The following is a 13,104-nucleotide window of genomic DNA, read 5'->3' on the forward strand; positions in this document are numbered from 1 at the left end:
TCAAGACTTCCCATCTACGAGGAAATTGGCTTCTGGGTTTAGTTTGTCTGAGAAATGCTTCCATTACAGAACAGGTTTAGGGTGTTCATCAATAACCGATGGCTTGTGTTCGTGGCTGCAATGTGGATTCAGTCTTGGGCGGGAATCGGGTACTTGTTTGGGAGTCTCTCACCGGTGATAAAGAGCTCTCTGGACTACAATCAGAGGCAGATTGCCATGTTGGGTGTAGCCAAGGATCTTGGGGATAGTGTTGGATTCCTTGCTGGCAGTTTGTATGGGGTTTTGCCTATTTGGGGGGTTCAACTAATTGGTGCTCTTCAGAATATTTTTGGGTATGGATGGGTTTGGCTGATCGTAACCAAGAGAGTACCAACTATGCCTTTGTGGGTGGTGAGTCCATATGGTTTCTGATTTTTCTGTACCCGATTTCTTCTTCGCTTGTTTATTTGCTTTGATGAACTTCAATTTTGTCCTTCTGGGTCTACATTTTTCTGTTTATTCAATAGTTTTTATCTTTCAGAAGGATTGATGTTCTTCGATTTGAATTTACTTTTAAGTTTTAAGAACATGTCAAGTTTTGCTGATCTCTCTCCTACTCCCAACTGATCAATTGTGCAATGAGTTTCATGATATAGTTCTGCCATTATTTCCTGGTAGACCAGAGACATAAATTATAATCCTTGGAGCTGCCACTTCCTTCGTCCAGATTGTGTTCTAATAATTAAGATGCCTGAACCAAGCTGCTTATTTATCCTTTTAATTAATCGGGCTTGTCTGTTTTCATGTTTGCAGAATTGTATTTCACATTGACTAATGTTCTAGGGATTTGTCATCTAGATCGGGCTTTCTTATGTTCTGTCGAAAAATGTTTTCGTTCATTAAATTAGTGAACTCTGTTATGGCTTGAATTATGTAAATCCATGAAAGCAGCACTTGCAGTAGTAATATATATTTGAATTTTAACTCGATTTCCTTCTTTTTTTCTCCCATTGCTTCATACATATTTCTGAGGTCTCTACTGGTTTGGATGAGTTTGATGCCTAGAAAACTAATCGCCTGCTTCCACACCGTGTTTGCTAATTCTCAGCAAATAGCTTTATTAGTGGGACATTGTAAGTGTCATCTTTTTAAGATTGATGAATTGGGGCATCTGATACAATTTTTCTCGATTTTCTACTCCTTCCAATATAAAACATTTTTCCTGTCTATTTTCTCTCGATTTAGATTTTGTATATATATATTTTTTTCAATTTGTGTTTTCATTTCAGTTGAAAATATAAAAGGGTCTAATGTTTTTGTGTTAGCCTGTCCCCTCCTCCCCTATGGGATTTAATGAACCTTTTTTTTTGGGTAGTTTCGTCAATTAAATTGATCACAAGAGGTAGTGATCCTATTTCTGCATTTTTCTCCCTTGATTTACTTCTGTATTTTCATTTTACTTAATTTCTGTAATTGTTATTGAATGTGAAGTAAGCAGTTTTGCTGCTTCAAGTGTAGTGCTGTTGTTCTCTTTCTTCTTTTTTCTTTGGGGATGTGGGATTTTATGGGAAGATATATAATTTCTTTTCTCCTTCCATTATAATATCTGAATTCTCAGAGGCACAGAAAATAACCTTTGAAAAGTGGTTCCCACTACTATTGCATCCTAAAGTTCATTATTGTGATTCAGATGCTTAGGGGAATTGACTTTATTATTAATTATGGGTTCCAGACGGTTCTTTCTTTGCTACAGATTGTGAAGTTGTTGACCTTCTAGTGCTTGGAATAATAGAATATGTATTTGTTTTCCAACATTTTCTAGTCATTAATTTTGATCTACATTTTTCCACTAACTAAACGTGTTTAGTTGTTTTGTAACCAGAACTGAGTATATAATAGGTGGCCCTTGTGTTTGTAAATCATTTTAATTTTGTCTCTTTTATTGCTGTCTTTGGGGGGGGGGGGGGGGGCATGCCATGGATATTTGCCGTTTGCTTGGTCATGGTTTAAACATTCAGCTTACTAAAAACAACAATAGTGAGTCATAGAATGCTTTCGTCGGTAGAGGTTCTAGTTAAACATTGCTCATATGGTTATGGGTGTTACAACTACCTCTTTAAGGAGTCTTTATGCATAATTATCCAGCTCTTCCAAATTGCCGTCAAACCTGAATCTTTTAATATTCTCTGATTAGTATATTCTTTTCTGCCTTTGCAGAAACCTTGAAGTTGAGGCTTTCCACCTCATGCATGGACACTAGGTTCAAATCTACCCAACTATTAATGATAACCTCTGTATCCTCATCAGATTGATACCGGATTGATGCCACTCCCTGTCTGTTGTGATTATAAAATTCCATTACCTATTCTAATATTGTGACTTCACACTTGTGCAATTACAACCTATTTACGATGGCCTCCAGTTTTTTCCTTTTCTGTTTTTCCTCCATATTCTTTTGTTTTTATGCTCATCATTTACCTTGAAGAATACTAAATGAGGATAATTTGCTTATTTTGGGTGTTTTTTTTTACTGTTTCTTTTGTTTTATATATTTATGTCATCTAGCATGTTATTGGCTAACCATGGCACCAGCTGAATTTAGGCCTTGCTACCATACCATACTTAATCAAACCTACATTCTTCAAGAAAATTTATATTAAAGAGAGGAGAAATATACATTGTCATTTGGGTAATAGATAATCCTATGACTTAAAATTGTCTGATAAGCAAAATCAATCAACCAAGAAATTACAGAATTGTTGAAGCCACATGATATGAACTGTTTGTTTAGATTCATTCAATAGGTGCAGCATCATTGTCAGAGCCCTCACTGAATGTCATAAAGCCTGTTCTGCCCTTCCATTTTATCCAGAACAATGTCAATTGAATTAAAAAATAAGAGCTCAGTTGCTCTTCCAAGCAAAAAATTTCTTTTATGATGAATTTCCAAGCTATGGGTATGGCTAATTTCTGAAAATTTATCTACTTGCATTCACTTTTTACTTATATAATTATGTAACCAGAACAACTATTTGCTGACTTTGTTAAAATCTCTTGGTTGCTAGTTAATGTGAAACCTACAAAAGTTCTGCCTACTAAAGTCTATTGCCCCAGTAAATTGTTAACCAAGTTTTGGGTGTGCAGATGTGCATTCTTTTATTTGTGGGAACCAATGGTGAGACCTATTTCAATACAGCAAATCTAGTTTCATGTGTGCAGAACTTCCCCAAAAGCCGGGGTCCTGTGGTGGGGATTCTGAAGGGGTTTGCTGGGTTGAGTGGTGCAATTTTGACTCAGATATATGCTATGATCAATTCCCCCAATGATACAACAATCATCTTCATGGTTGCCGTTGGGCCAATCATTGTGGTTATAACATTGATGCTCATTGTTAGACCTGTTGGAGGTCACAGACAGGTTCGGCCATCAGATGGTTTGAGTTTCACATTTATTTACAGTGTGTGCCTCCTTTTGGCTGCTTATTTGATGGTGGTCATGCTCGTTGAAGATTTTGTCGATTTGAACCAGACTGTTATCACCCTATTCACAAGTATTTTGTTTATTCTCCTATTGCTTCCTATTGTAATTCCAATTTTATTGAGCTATTCGTCCAAACACAAACCCGCTGAAGAGAGCCTTCTCCCTGTGCCTCAAAATGAAGAATGTAGCAAATCTGGCCAGGATGTGAATGAGGTTATTTTAAGTGAGGTCGAGGATGAGAAGTCGATGGAAGTAGACTTGCTTCCTGCATCAGAGAGGCAAAAGCGAATTGAACAGTTGCAAGCAAAACTGTTCCAAGCAGCTGCAGAAGGGGCAGTGAGAGTCAAGAGAAGGAGAGGTCCGCGTAGAGGGGAGGATTTCACATTGATGCAGGCACTGATAAAGGCAGACTTTTGGCTTATCTTCTTCTCTCTTCTATTGGGCTCGGGGTCTGGTTTGACTATGATTGATAATCTGGGTCAGTTGAGTGAGTCTTTGGGGTATGACAATACGGATGTATTCGTGTCCATGATCAGCATTTGGAATTTTCTTGGCCGTGTAGGTGGTGGTTACTTCTCTGAAATTGTTGTGAGGTGCAACCAAATTTCACTTGCTCCAGAATATGTATTTATTTTGTTGTTGCTTATTTTTCACTACTTGTCCATCTAAAAATGTGATATACTGTGTCGCCAGGGATTATGCATTTCCAAGGCCAGTGGGCATGGCTGTAGCTCAAGGCATCATGGCAATTGGGCTCTTCTTCTTTGCTATGGGATGGCCTGGTGTGATGTATGTTGGTACCCTGTTGATTGGACTAGGTTATGGAGCTCATTGGGCAATTGTTCCAGCAGCAGCCTCTGAATTGTTTGGCTTGAAGAATTTTGCAGCTTTGTACAATTTCCTCACACTGGCAAATCCTGCTGGATCATTGGTCTTCTCTGGTATCATTGCCAGCGGCATATATGATTACGAAGCAGAGAAGCAAGCTCACATGTCTCCACCCCAGAATTTTTACAGTTTCCTTCTTAGGATGCTTGGCATAGCACCTGTAGTGGAAACGACATTGAAGTGCAATGGTACCATATGCTTCTTCCTTACTTGCCTGATAATGTCTGGACTTTGCATCATTGCTGTCATGTTGAGTTTGATTGTTGTCTATCGCACCAAGATTGTCTATGCAAACCTTTATGGAAAATCCAATACTTAGAGTTGGAAAGAGAGAACTAGTCTTCTAAAAATGGTTTCTGTGATGTATGTACAGCTTGATCTGTTCCACACGGCGGCCTTGTCATTGCTTATATAAAGTTATGGAGATTCCTCACATGTACCTGCCTTGTTTGGAAAGGAATATCTGTCAAGGGGAAGAAGCAACTGATGTGCACATCATCACCAGAATCTAAAACCAAGGACCGAAAATTGGGTTCCGCCTGTCTAATGTAGTCTCGGTGTTTCTTTCGTTAGGCCAAATTGTGTAAGTGATGCAAAACTATACGGTGGTTCTGTTTAGAGACCCATGAAACTTTTTTCACATCTATGGGTCTCGTTCATTTGTTATCATAAGAGAGGAGCTTGTTTATGCCATTCAAGTAATTGAAACTTTGTCCTCATGGATCAAAGCAAATGAAATACTCTATTCTGTTATTCACTGAATTTTGTTTTCTTCATTCGTGCATCTATTGACAAGTAATGACAATGTTTTGACAAAAATGAAAGCACAAACCCCATGAACTAACTGCTTGTGGATTGTGATGTTCAAAGTTCAAAATGTTTTTTTAATTATAATACCTGAATTAGGTCCTGAATTTTCAGAAGCACAGAAACTGCAACCTTTGAGAAGTGGTTCCCTTATGCATGATCATGTTTTAATCATTCAGCTTAATCAAAACAACATTAGTGAGCATAAAATGCTTTTGTCAGTAGAGATTCCTGGTTAAACATTGCTTGAACTGTTAAAGGTGTCATAACTACCTCTTTAAAGACTATTTCAACAATATTCACGTACGTGAGTGTACCAGATGGAACATTCCCACAGAATGGATTCTATCTGAACGACTGTGAATCGCTCACGTACGTGAATATTCCCTGTTCACTCAAGGGTTGGGCCTTATCTATTCCCTCTACCACAAGTTGGCAATGAGCTAAGGTAACGTCTTCCAGAAGTCCATTGGTCATTAGGGCTCTTAGCTTTTAAGCTTTAGATCTTTGCCGCCGTATAAAACCAATAGTGGACAAGAGTATTCTGGTTCAGTGTTGTTGATAAGAAGGAAGCAGCCGGCGTGGGGACCCCTGCACTGTGTCGTGTGGCATCGTACGAATCGAACATTAGAAAACTGATCCCACGAGCACGAGGGATTTGAGCGGCGGGGTTACAACTTACAAGTTGGGAGTGAAATCAGATATGGAAAGGACATGCATGATCGACAGGGTAGGAATAGGGTCGCATGACAGATCAGATGTTTGATAAAATATCCCAATAGAAACTTCGGGTGAGCAGAGCAGAATAGCAGATGAGGGTTGACGAAAACAGAGCATATCATACAGAATAAAGGCTTGTGGATGGCGTGAGAGTGACCATTTTTTATTCATTAGTTATTGCTTTTTATTTCCATAGACCCTACTCCGAAGGGCCGAGAAGGAACCAGTTCGACCACCACCCTGGGCCCTGGGGGCAATGGAACGGCCCCACCAGTACTTACTGGAAAAGATTTATGAAGATTTTCGTGCCACAGTGGATTTACACAAGCAGAAACGACAAAACCCCTTGAATAAACAGGTAAAACCCCATAATAAAGTGGTTAAATTGTTCAATATTTTATGCTTAGGATCTGTAGTACATGAAACATTTTGAAGAAAATCCCTTTCTTTTATTATATCTTCTCATCTTGTTACTTGGGCCAGACTCAAAGACTGTTTACTTGGAGTCTTTGAATGATATCTCTATAATTGTATTTATTTTTTCTATATGCAAAGGCTTTGTGTTTTAACTGCTTTTCTAGATAATTGTGTGAAAGGGAAAAGTGTAAGAGAATGGGCTTTCCTTATATATAATTTGATTGCATTAAGAATATTTTTTTAGATAGACAATGTCACTCGGCCGCCATGCACTTTGACATAGGGCGTGCAAAGTGACCAGAGGTGCTATGATCATTTCATGCATCCTTATGTTAGGGAATAGGGGTGATATGTCTTAGCCAACCGAGGATGATAAATTAGCACCAAAGATTTTAAACTTACAAATGGGGATTGGGATTGGGATTGGGATCAAATCGATCCCCGATTGATTGAAATTGATTCCAAAAACTTAAGAATTCGCTCCTCAAACCATAAACCTAACAATCCAGTCCCAACTCCCAACAATTCTAGAATCGATCAACTTGGATCGGTAGGAATCAAAATCAGTCATGAGTCACGACCATTAGATCAATCTAAATCCGATTTTTTAAACCATGATCAGCATCCTTTTTCTCTCTATCTCTCTCTAACATATGTAATATCGCATTGGGCTCCTCTGTAGTGCGACATGGTGTGTAGCACATCCAATGACCCACAGTGCTTGGGCACACAGCCCAACACCCCGTCTGTGTGTTGGGTTACGTGTCCAAACACTACAAACCATCGAAAGATGCACTACACACCATGTTGCGCTACAAAGAACCCAAATCCATGTAACATCCCTACACTACTATATATGACAGGTGAAGAAAAGCAATGAGAGAGATTGGATAAGGCCCATGGAAATGGCAAATCGCGTAGTACGATTCTTGTCTCGCTTTACAACAAAGGAATTCTCCCGACAAGAAAAACACCCTCTTTTTGGGAGGGCACTCTCTTCTTTCTCTTGCGGTCTCCATCGAACTGAACACAACAAAGAAAAAAAAAAGGGGGGGGGGGGTTGGATGGAAGAAGATATGTTCAATTTTTTTTAGACAAAAGGAAAAAAATGGGACATTATCTAACATTATCATGAATTTTTTCAATCATAATTTTTGCCATTTGAAGGCATTCTGTGCTAATTCCAAATATTGGTTTGGATTGGCTATGCGTCTATTTTTATACTTAAATTCAATCAAATATCACCAAGTACTTTATATTCATGCATCCATGTGTTTTATTCCCCTTTCCATGGAATAGGGCTGGAACAGGGTCGGTTGGGCCTGGCCTGTAAAACACAGTCCAACCCTAAGTTCCCTTTGCTAGGCCCAGGCCCTGTCCGGCTTTGATTCAGGATCAGAAAAATCCAACCTTGACCCATTCTCAGGGTCAGGCGGGCTGAACTTGATCATGGGGGGGGGGGGGGGAGAGGGAGATGCATGGGCTAGCGAGGTTGGGAAGAAGAAGAAAGAAAGAAAGAAGAGGAAGAAGAAGAAGAACCAAAAAAAAAAATAGAAGAATAGGAATTTCCTAATCCAAGCCCTGTTTGGGCTCAGGGTGGGTTTGGGTTCGGACAGTCAAGGCCAAACTTACACCCCTATAAAGAATTATAAAATGGGCGCAAGCCAAAAAAATGAACATCTAGCAAAAACATAGATGCTCCACCCATTTTCAATACCCTTATTATATATAGGGAAAATGAACGCTAAGCAGTAGCGTGGTTTCGGTGCCTAGATACAAACCAATGTCTTTGTGGATTAAAAGACCGTTCAGCCGTCAGTGAAACTGAGAATCGCATGCAAACCAATGCCTCTCTATGTGCACTTTCATTGACTACTGTGCTGGTACAGGGGCTGCTCCATCGGGGTTAACGGTTTGCTTGCCTTATTAGAGTGGGGATCCTTACCCGGCTGCGTGCCCCTGTCTCTGTTTTTGACTTGTATCATTAAAAGGAAACCGGAGCTGGTAAGAGATTCATCCTATCATCACATCAGTATAAAATACCTGCGATGAGCTCTGTCAGAATAGTTGGGGGAATAGAAGTTTGAGTGCTGTGGTATTCCCTTTTTTGGATTTATGTTCCAGAGGTACAATCATAAAATCAAATCAGAGAGAATGAAGAAACTTTGTGTTTGTTTTTTCTTCATTATTGAATTGAAATACTGGTGTATGAGGACTCATATCGACCATCGAGTGAGACATCAGCAGCACTGCACCAGAACCAGAAGGTCCATAATTATTCAACTTGTCCAAAAACCTGAAAAAATCCAAAAAACCTGAAAAGGGTGAGTGTCATTTAATTAATTAATATTGCTGTCACTGATTGAAGAGCAAATGATTCAGTAACTGTTCTAAAAAACTTCAAATATCAGTTTGTATTAGAAGAGTTTGGGGCATTTCAGTAGCAATTAGTGATCGACCGGAGGTTCATCTTCCTCATCCTCCAACCTCCTGAATCCAGTCCACGACAAGTTGTCATGCAATAATATTTTGGAGGAAGAGACGTCTCTCATACTTCGCAGATCATAGACTCCAAACTTCGTTAATATCAATTTGCGATTTGAATTTTTTTCTTTTGGGTTCTTAAATAAAGAAATTGAAGTAATCACTTTGTGCTCTTTATTCTTATACTTCGAGTGATCCTACAATTCAAGACTTCCCATCTACGAGGAAATAAGCTTCTGGGTTTAGTTTGTCTGAGAAATGCTTCCATTACAGAATAGGTTTAGGGTGTTCATCAATAACCGATGGCTTGTGTTCGTGGCTGCAATGTGGATTCAGTCTTGCACGGGAATCGGGTACTTGTTTGGGAGTCTCTCACCGGTGATAAAGAATTCTCTGAACTACAACCAGCGGCAGATTGCCACGTTGGGTGTAGCCAAGGATCTTGGGGGTAGTGTTGGATTCCTTGCTGGCAGTGGGGTTTTGCCTATTTGGGGGGTTCTACTAATCGGTGCTCTTCAGAATATTTTTGGGTATGGATGGGTTTGGCTGATCTTAACCAAGAGAGTACCAACTATGCCTTTGTGGGTGGTGAGTCCATATGGTTTCTGATTTTTTTTGTACCAGATTTCTTCTTCGCTTGTTTATTTGCTTTGATGAACTTCAATTTTGTCCTTCAGGGTTTACATTTTGCTGTTTATTCAGTAGTTTTTATCTTTCAGAAAGATTGATGTTCTTCAATTTGAATTTACTTTAAAGTTTTAAGGACATGCCAAGTTTTGCTGATCTCTCTCCTACTCCCAACTGATCAATTGTGCAATGAGTTTCCTGACATAGTTCTGCCATTATTTCCTGGTAGACCAGCGACATAAATTATAATCCTTGGAGCTGCCACTTCCTTCGTCCAAATTGTGTTCTAATAATTAAGATGCCTGAACCAATCTGCTTATTTGTCCTTTTAATTAATCGGGCTTGTCTGTTTTCATGTTTGCAGAATTGTATTTCACATTGATTAATGTTCTAGAGATTTGTCATCTAGATCGGGCTTTCTAATGTTCTGTCGAAAAATGATTTCATTCATTAAATTAGTGAACTCTGTTATGGCTTGAATTATGTAAATCCATGAAAGCAGCACTTGCAATAGTAATATATGTTTGAATTTTAACTCGATTTCATTTCTTTTCTTTTCTTTTTTTCCCATTGTTGCATACATATTTCTCAGGTATCTACTGGTTTGGATGAGTTTGATGCCTAGAAAACTAATCGCATGCTTCCACTCCGTCTTTTCTAATTTTCGACAAATAGCTTTATTGGGGGGACATTGTAAGTGTCCCCTTTTTAAGATTGATGAATGAGGTATCTGATACAAATTTTCTCAATTTTCTATTTCTTCCAATATAAAACATTTTTCCTGTCTATTTTCTTCAATTTATTTTCTCTCGATTTAGATTTTGTATTTTTTTTTTCTTCCAATTTGAGTTTTCATTTCAGTTAAAAATATAAAAGGATCTAATGGTTTTTGTGTTGGCCTGTCCCCTCCCCCTTGGGATTTCGTTTATAGATTAGTGAACCCTTTTTTTTGGGTAGTTTCGTCAATTAAATTGATGACAAGAGCTAATGATCCTCTTTTCTGCATTTTCCTCCCTTGATTTACTTCTGTAGTTTCTTTTTACTTAATTTCTGAAATTGTTATTGAATGTGAAGTAAGTAGTTTTGCTGCTTCAATTGTAGTGTTGTTGTTCTCTTTCTTCTTTTTTCTTTGGGGGTGGGGGATTTTATGGGAAAATGTTTTCTTTTCTCCTTTCATTATAATATCTGAATTGGGATCTGAATTCTCGGAGGCACAGAAAACAATGTTTGAAAAGTGGTTCCTCATAACTATTGCATCCTAAGTTCATTATTGTGATTCAGATGCTTAAGGGAATTGACATTAATATTAATTATGGGTTCCACACGGTTCTTTCTTTGCTACAGATTGTGAAGTTGTTGACCTTCTAATGCTTGGAATAATAGAATATGTATATGCTTTCCAGCATTTTCTAGTCAATAATTTTGATCTACATTTTTGTACTATCTAAACGTGTTTAGTTGTTTTGTAGTGGTAGGAATTAGTTTTCTCCAATTTGCTACTTCAGATTAACCAGAACTGATCATTTCTATTGTATAATAGGTGGCCCTTGTGTTTGTAAATCATTTTAATTTTGTTTCTAAGCCAGGAGAAGTGTCGACAGCTGGTAAAAGTTGGATCTTTTTCTTTTTCCATCTTGCTATGGGAGAAAAAAAAATCTACATTTGTCTCTTCTATTGCTGTCTTTTGGTTGGGGGGGGGGGGGGGGAGACATGCCAGGGTTGCCGTTTGCTTGGTCATGGTTTAAACATTCAGCTTAGTAAAAACATCAATAGTGAGTCATAGAATGCTTTCGTCGGTAGAGGTTCTAGTTAAACATTGCTCATACGGTTATGGGTGTTACTACTACCTCTTTAAGGAGTCTTTAAGCATAATTATCCACCTCTTTCAAATTTCCCTCAAACCTGAATCTTTTAATATCCTCTGCTGAGTACATTCTTTTCTGCCTTTGCAGAAACCTTGAAGTTGAGGGTTTCCACTTTCCACCTCATGCATGGACACCAGGTTCAAATCTACCCAACTATTAATGATGTCCTCTGTATCCTCATCAGATTGATACCGGATTGATGCCACTCCTATGTCTGTTGTGATTATAAAATTCCATTGCCTATTCTAATATTGTGACTTCACACGTGCAATTACAACCTACTTACGATGGCCTCCAGTTTTTTCCTTTTCTGTTTTTCCTCCATATTCTTTTGTTGTTATGCTCATCATTTCCCTTGAAGAATACTAAATGAGGATAATTTGCTTATTTTGGGTGATTTTTTTTTTTGCCGTCTCTTTTGTTTTATATATTTATGTCATCTAGCATGCTATTGTCTAACCATGGCACCAGCTGAATTTAGGCCTTGCGACCATACCATACGTATCAAATCTACAATCTTTTTTTTTTTTATTGTCGAAGCCACATGATATGAACTGTTTGTTTAGATTCATTCAATAGGTGCAGCATTATTGTCAGAACCCTTACTGAATGCCATAAAACCTGTTCTGCCCTTCCATTTTATCCAGAACAATTTCTATTGAATTAAAAATATAAGAGCTCAGTTGCTCTTTTGTGATGAATTTTCAAGCTATGGATATGGCTAATTTCTGAAAAATTTATGTACTTTCATTCACTTTTGCTTGTATAATTATAATTATGTAACCGGAACAACTATTTGCTGACTTAGTTAAAATCTCTTGGTTGCAAGTTAATGTGAAACCTACAAAAGTTCTGCTTGCTAAAGTCTATTGCCCCAGTAAATTGTTAACCAAGTTTTGGGCGTGCAGATGTGCATTCTTTTATTTGTGGGATCCAATGGTGAGACCTATTTCAATACAGCCGATCTAGTTTCATGTGTGCAGAACTTCCCCAAAAGCCGCGGTCCTGTGGTGGGGATTCTGAAGGGGTTTGGTGGGTTGGGTGGTGCAATTTTGACTCAGATATATGCTATGATCAATGCTCCCGATGATGCAGCAATCATCTTCATGGTTGCCATTGGGCCAACCATAGTGGTTATAACATTGATGCTCATTGTTAGACCTGTTGGAGGTCACAGACAGGTTCGGCCATCAGATGGTTTGAGTTTCACATTTATTTACAGTGTGTGCCTCCTTTTGGCTGCTTATTTGATGGGAGTCATGCTCGTTGAAGATTTTGTCGATCTGAACAAGACTGTTATCACCCTATTCACAAGTATTTTGTTTATTCTCCTGTTGCTTCCTATTGTCATTCCAATTCTATTGAGCTATTCGTCTGAACACAAACCCGCTGAAGAGAGCCTTCTCTTTGAGCCTCAAAAAGAAGAATCTAGCAAATCTGGCCAGGATGTGAATGAGGTTATTTTAAGTGAGGTGGAGGATGAGAAGTCAATGGAATTAGACTTGCTTCCTGCATCAGAGAGGCAAAAGCGAATTGCACAGTTGCAAGCAAAACTGTTCCAAGCAGCTGCAGAAGGGGCAGTGAGAGTCAAGAGAAGGAGAGGTCCGCGTAGAGGGGAGGATTTCACATTGATGCAGGCACTGATAAAGGCAGACTTTTGGCTTATCTTCTTCTCTCTTCTATTGGGCTCGGGGTCTGGTTTGACTATGATTGATAATCTGGGTCAGTTGAGTGAGTCTTTGGGGTATGACAATACGGATGTATTCGTGTCCATGATCAGCATTTGGAATTTTCTTGGCCGTGTAGGTGGTGGTTACTTCTCTGAAATTGTTGTGAG

General features: G+C 38.7%; 2 protein-coding genes across 7 annotated transcripts in view; both read left to right on the top strand.

The window, feature by feature from the left end:
* LOC122672927 (protein NUCLEAR FUSION DEFECTIVE 4-like) overlaps window positions 1–13,104 on the top strand; it is a 21,694-nt gene continuing 8,590 nt past the window's right edge. The window contains exons 1-4 of one of the 4 annotated variants that reach the window (XM_043870436.1): window positions 1–390; window positions 3,124–4,052; window positions 4,153–4,710; window positions 5,294–5,298. In XM_043870436.1, coding sequence (XP_043726371.1) covers window positions 55–390; window positions 3,124–4,052; window positions 4,153–4,666 — 1,779 coding nt within the window. In that variant the 5' untranslated portion in view covers window positions 1–54 and the 3' untranslated portion in view covers window positions 4,667–4,710; window positions 5,294–5,298. Of the gene's footprint in view, window positions 391–3,123; window positions 4,053–4,152; window positions 4,961–5,293; window positions 5,299–13,104 lie in introns of all 4 variants that reach the window. The other 3 variants (XR_006334511.1, XM_043870435.1, XM_043870438.1) reach the window with 3 other exon arrangements.
* The window catches only part of LOC122672928 (protein NUCLEAR FUSION DEFECTIVE 4-like), a 15,743-nt gene continuing 11,558 nt past the window's right edge, over window positions 8,920–13,104 (top strand). For 2 of the 3 annotated variants that reach the window (XM_043870441.1, XM_043870440.1), the window contains exons 1-2: window positions 8,920–9,363; window positions 12,176–13,104. In XM_043870441.1, the coding sequence (XP_043726376.1) occupies window positions 9,034–9,363; window positions 12,176–13,104 (1,259 nt within the window). In that variant the 5' untranslated portion in view covers window positions 8,920–9,033. The remainder of the gene's footprint in view (window positions 9,364–12,175) is intronic. The other variant, XM_043870439.1, reaches the window with a different exon arrangement.

Source organism: Telopea speciosissima, chromosome 8 (genome assembly GCF_018873765.1).
Source record: "Telopea speciosissima isolate NSW1024214 ecotype Mountain lineage chromosome 8, Tspe_v1, whole genome shotgun sequence".
Taxonomy (NCBI): Eukaryota; Viridiplantae; Streptophyta; class Magnoliopsida; order Proteales; family Proteaceae; genus Telopea; species Telopea speciosissima.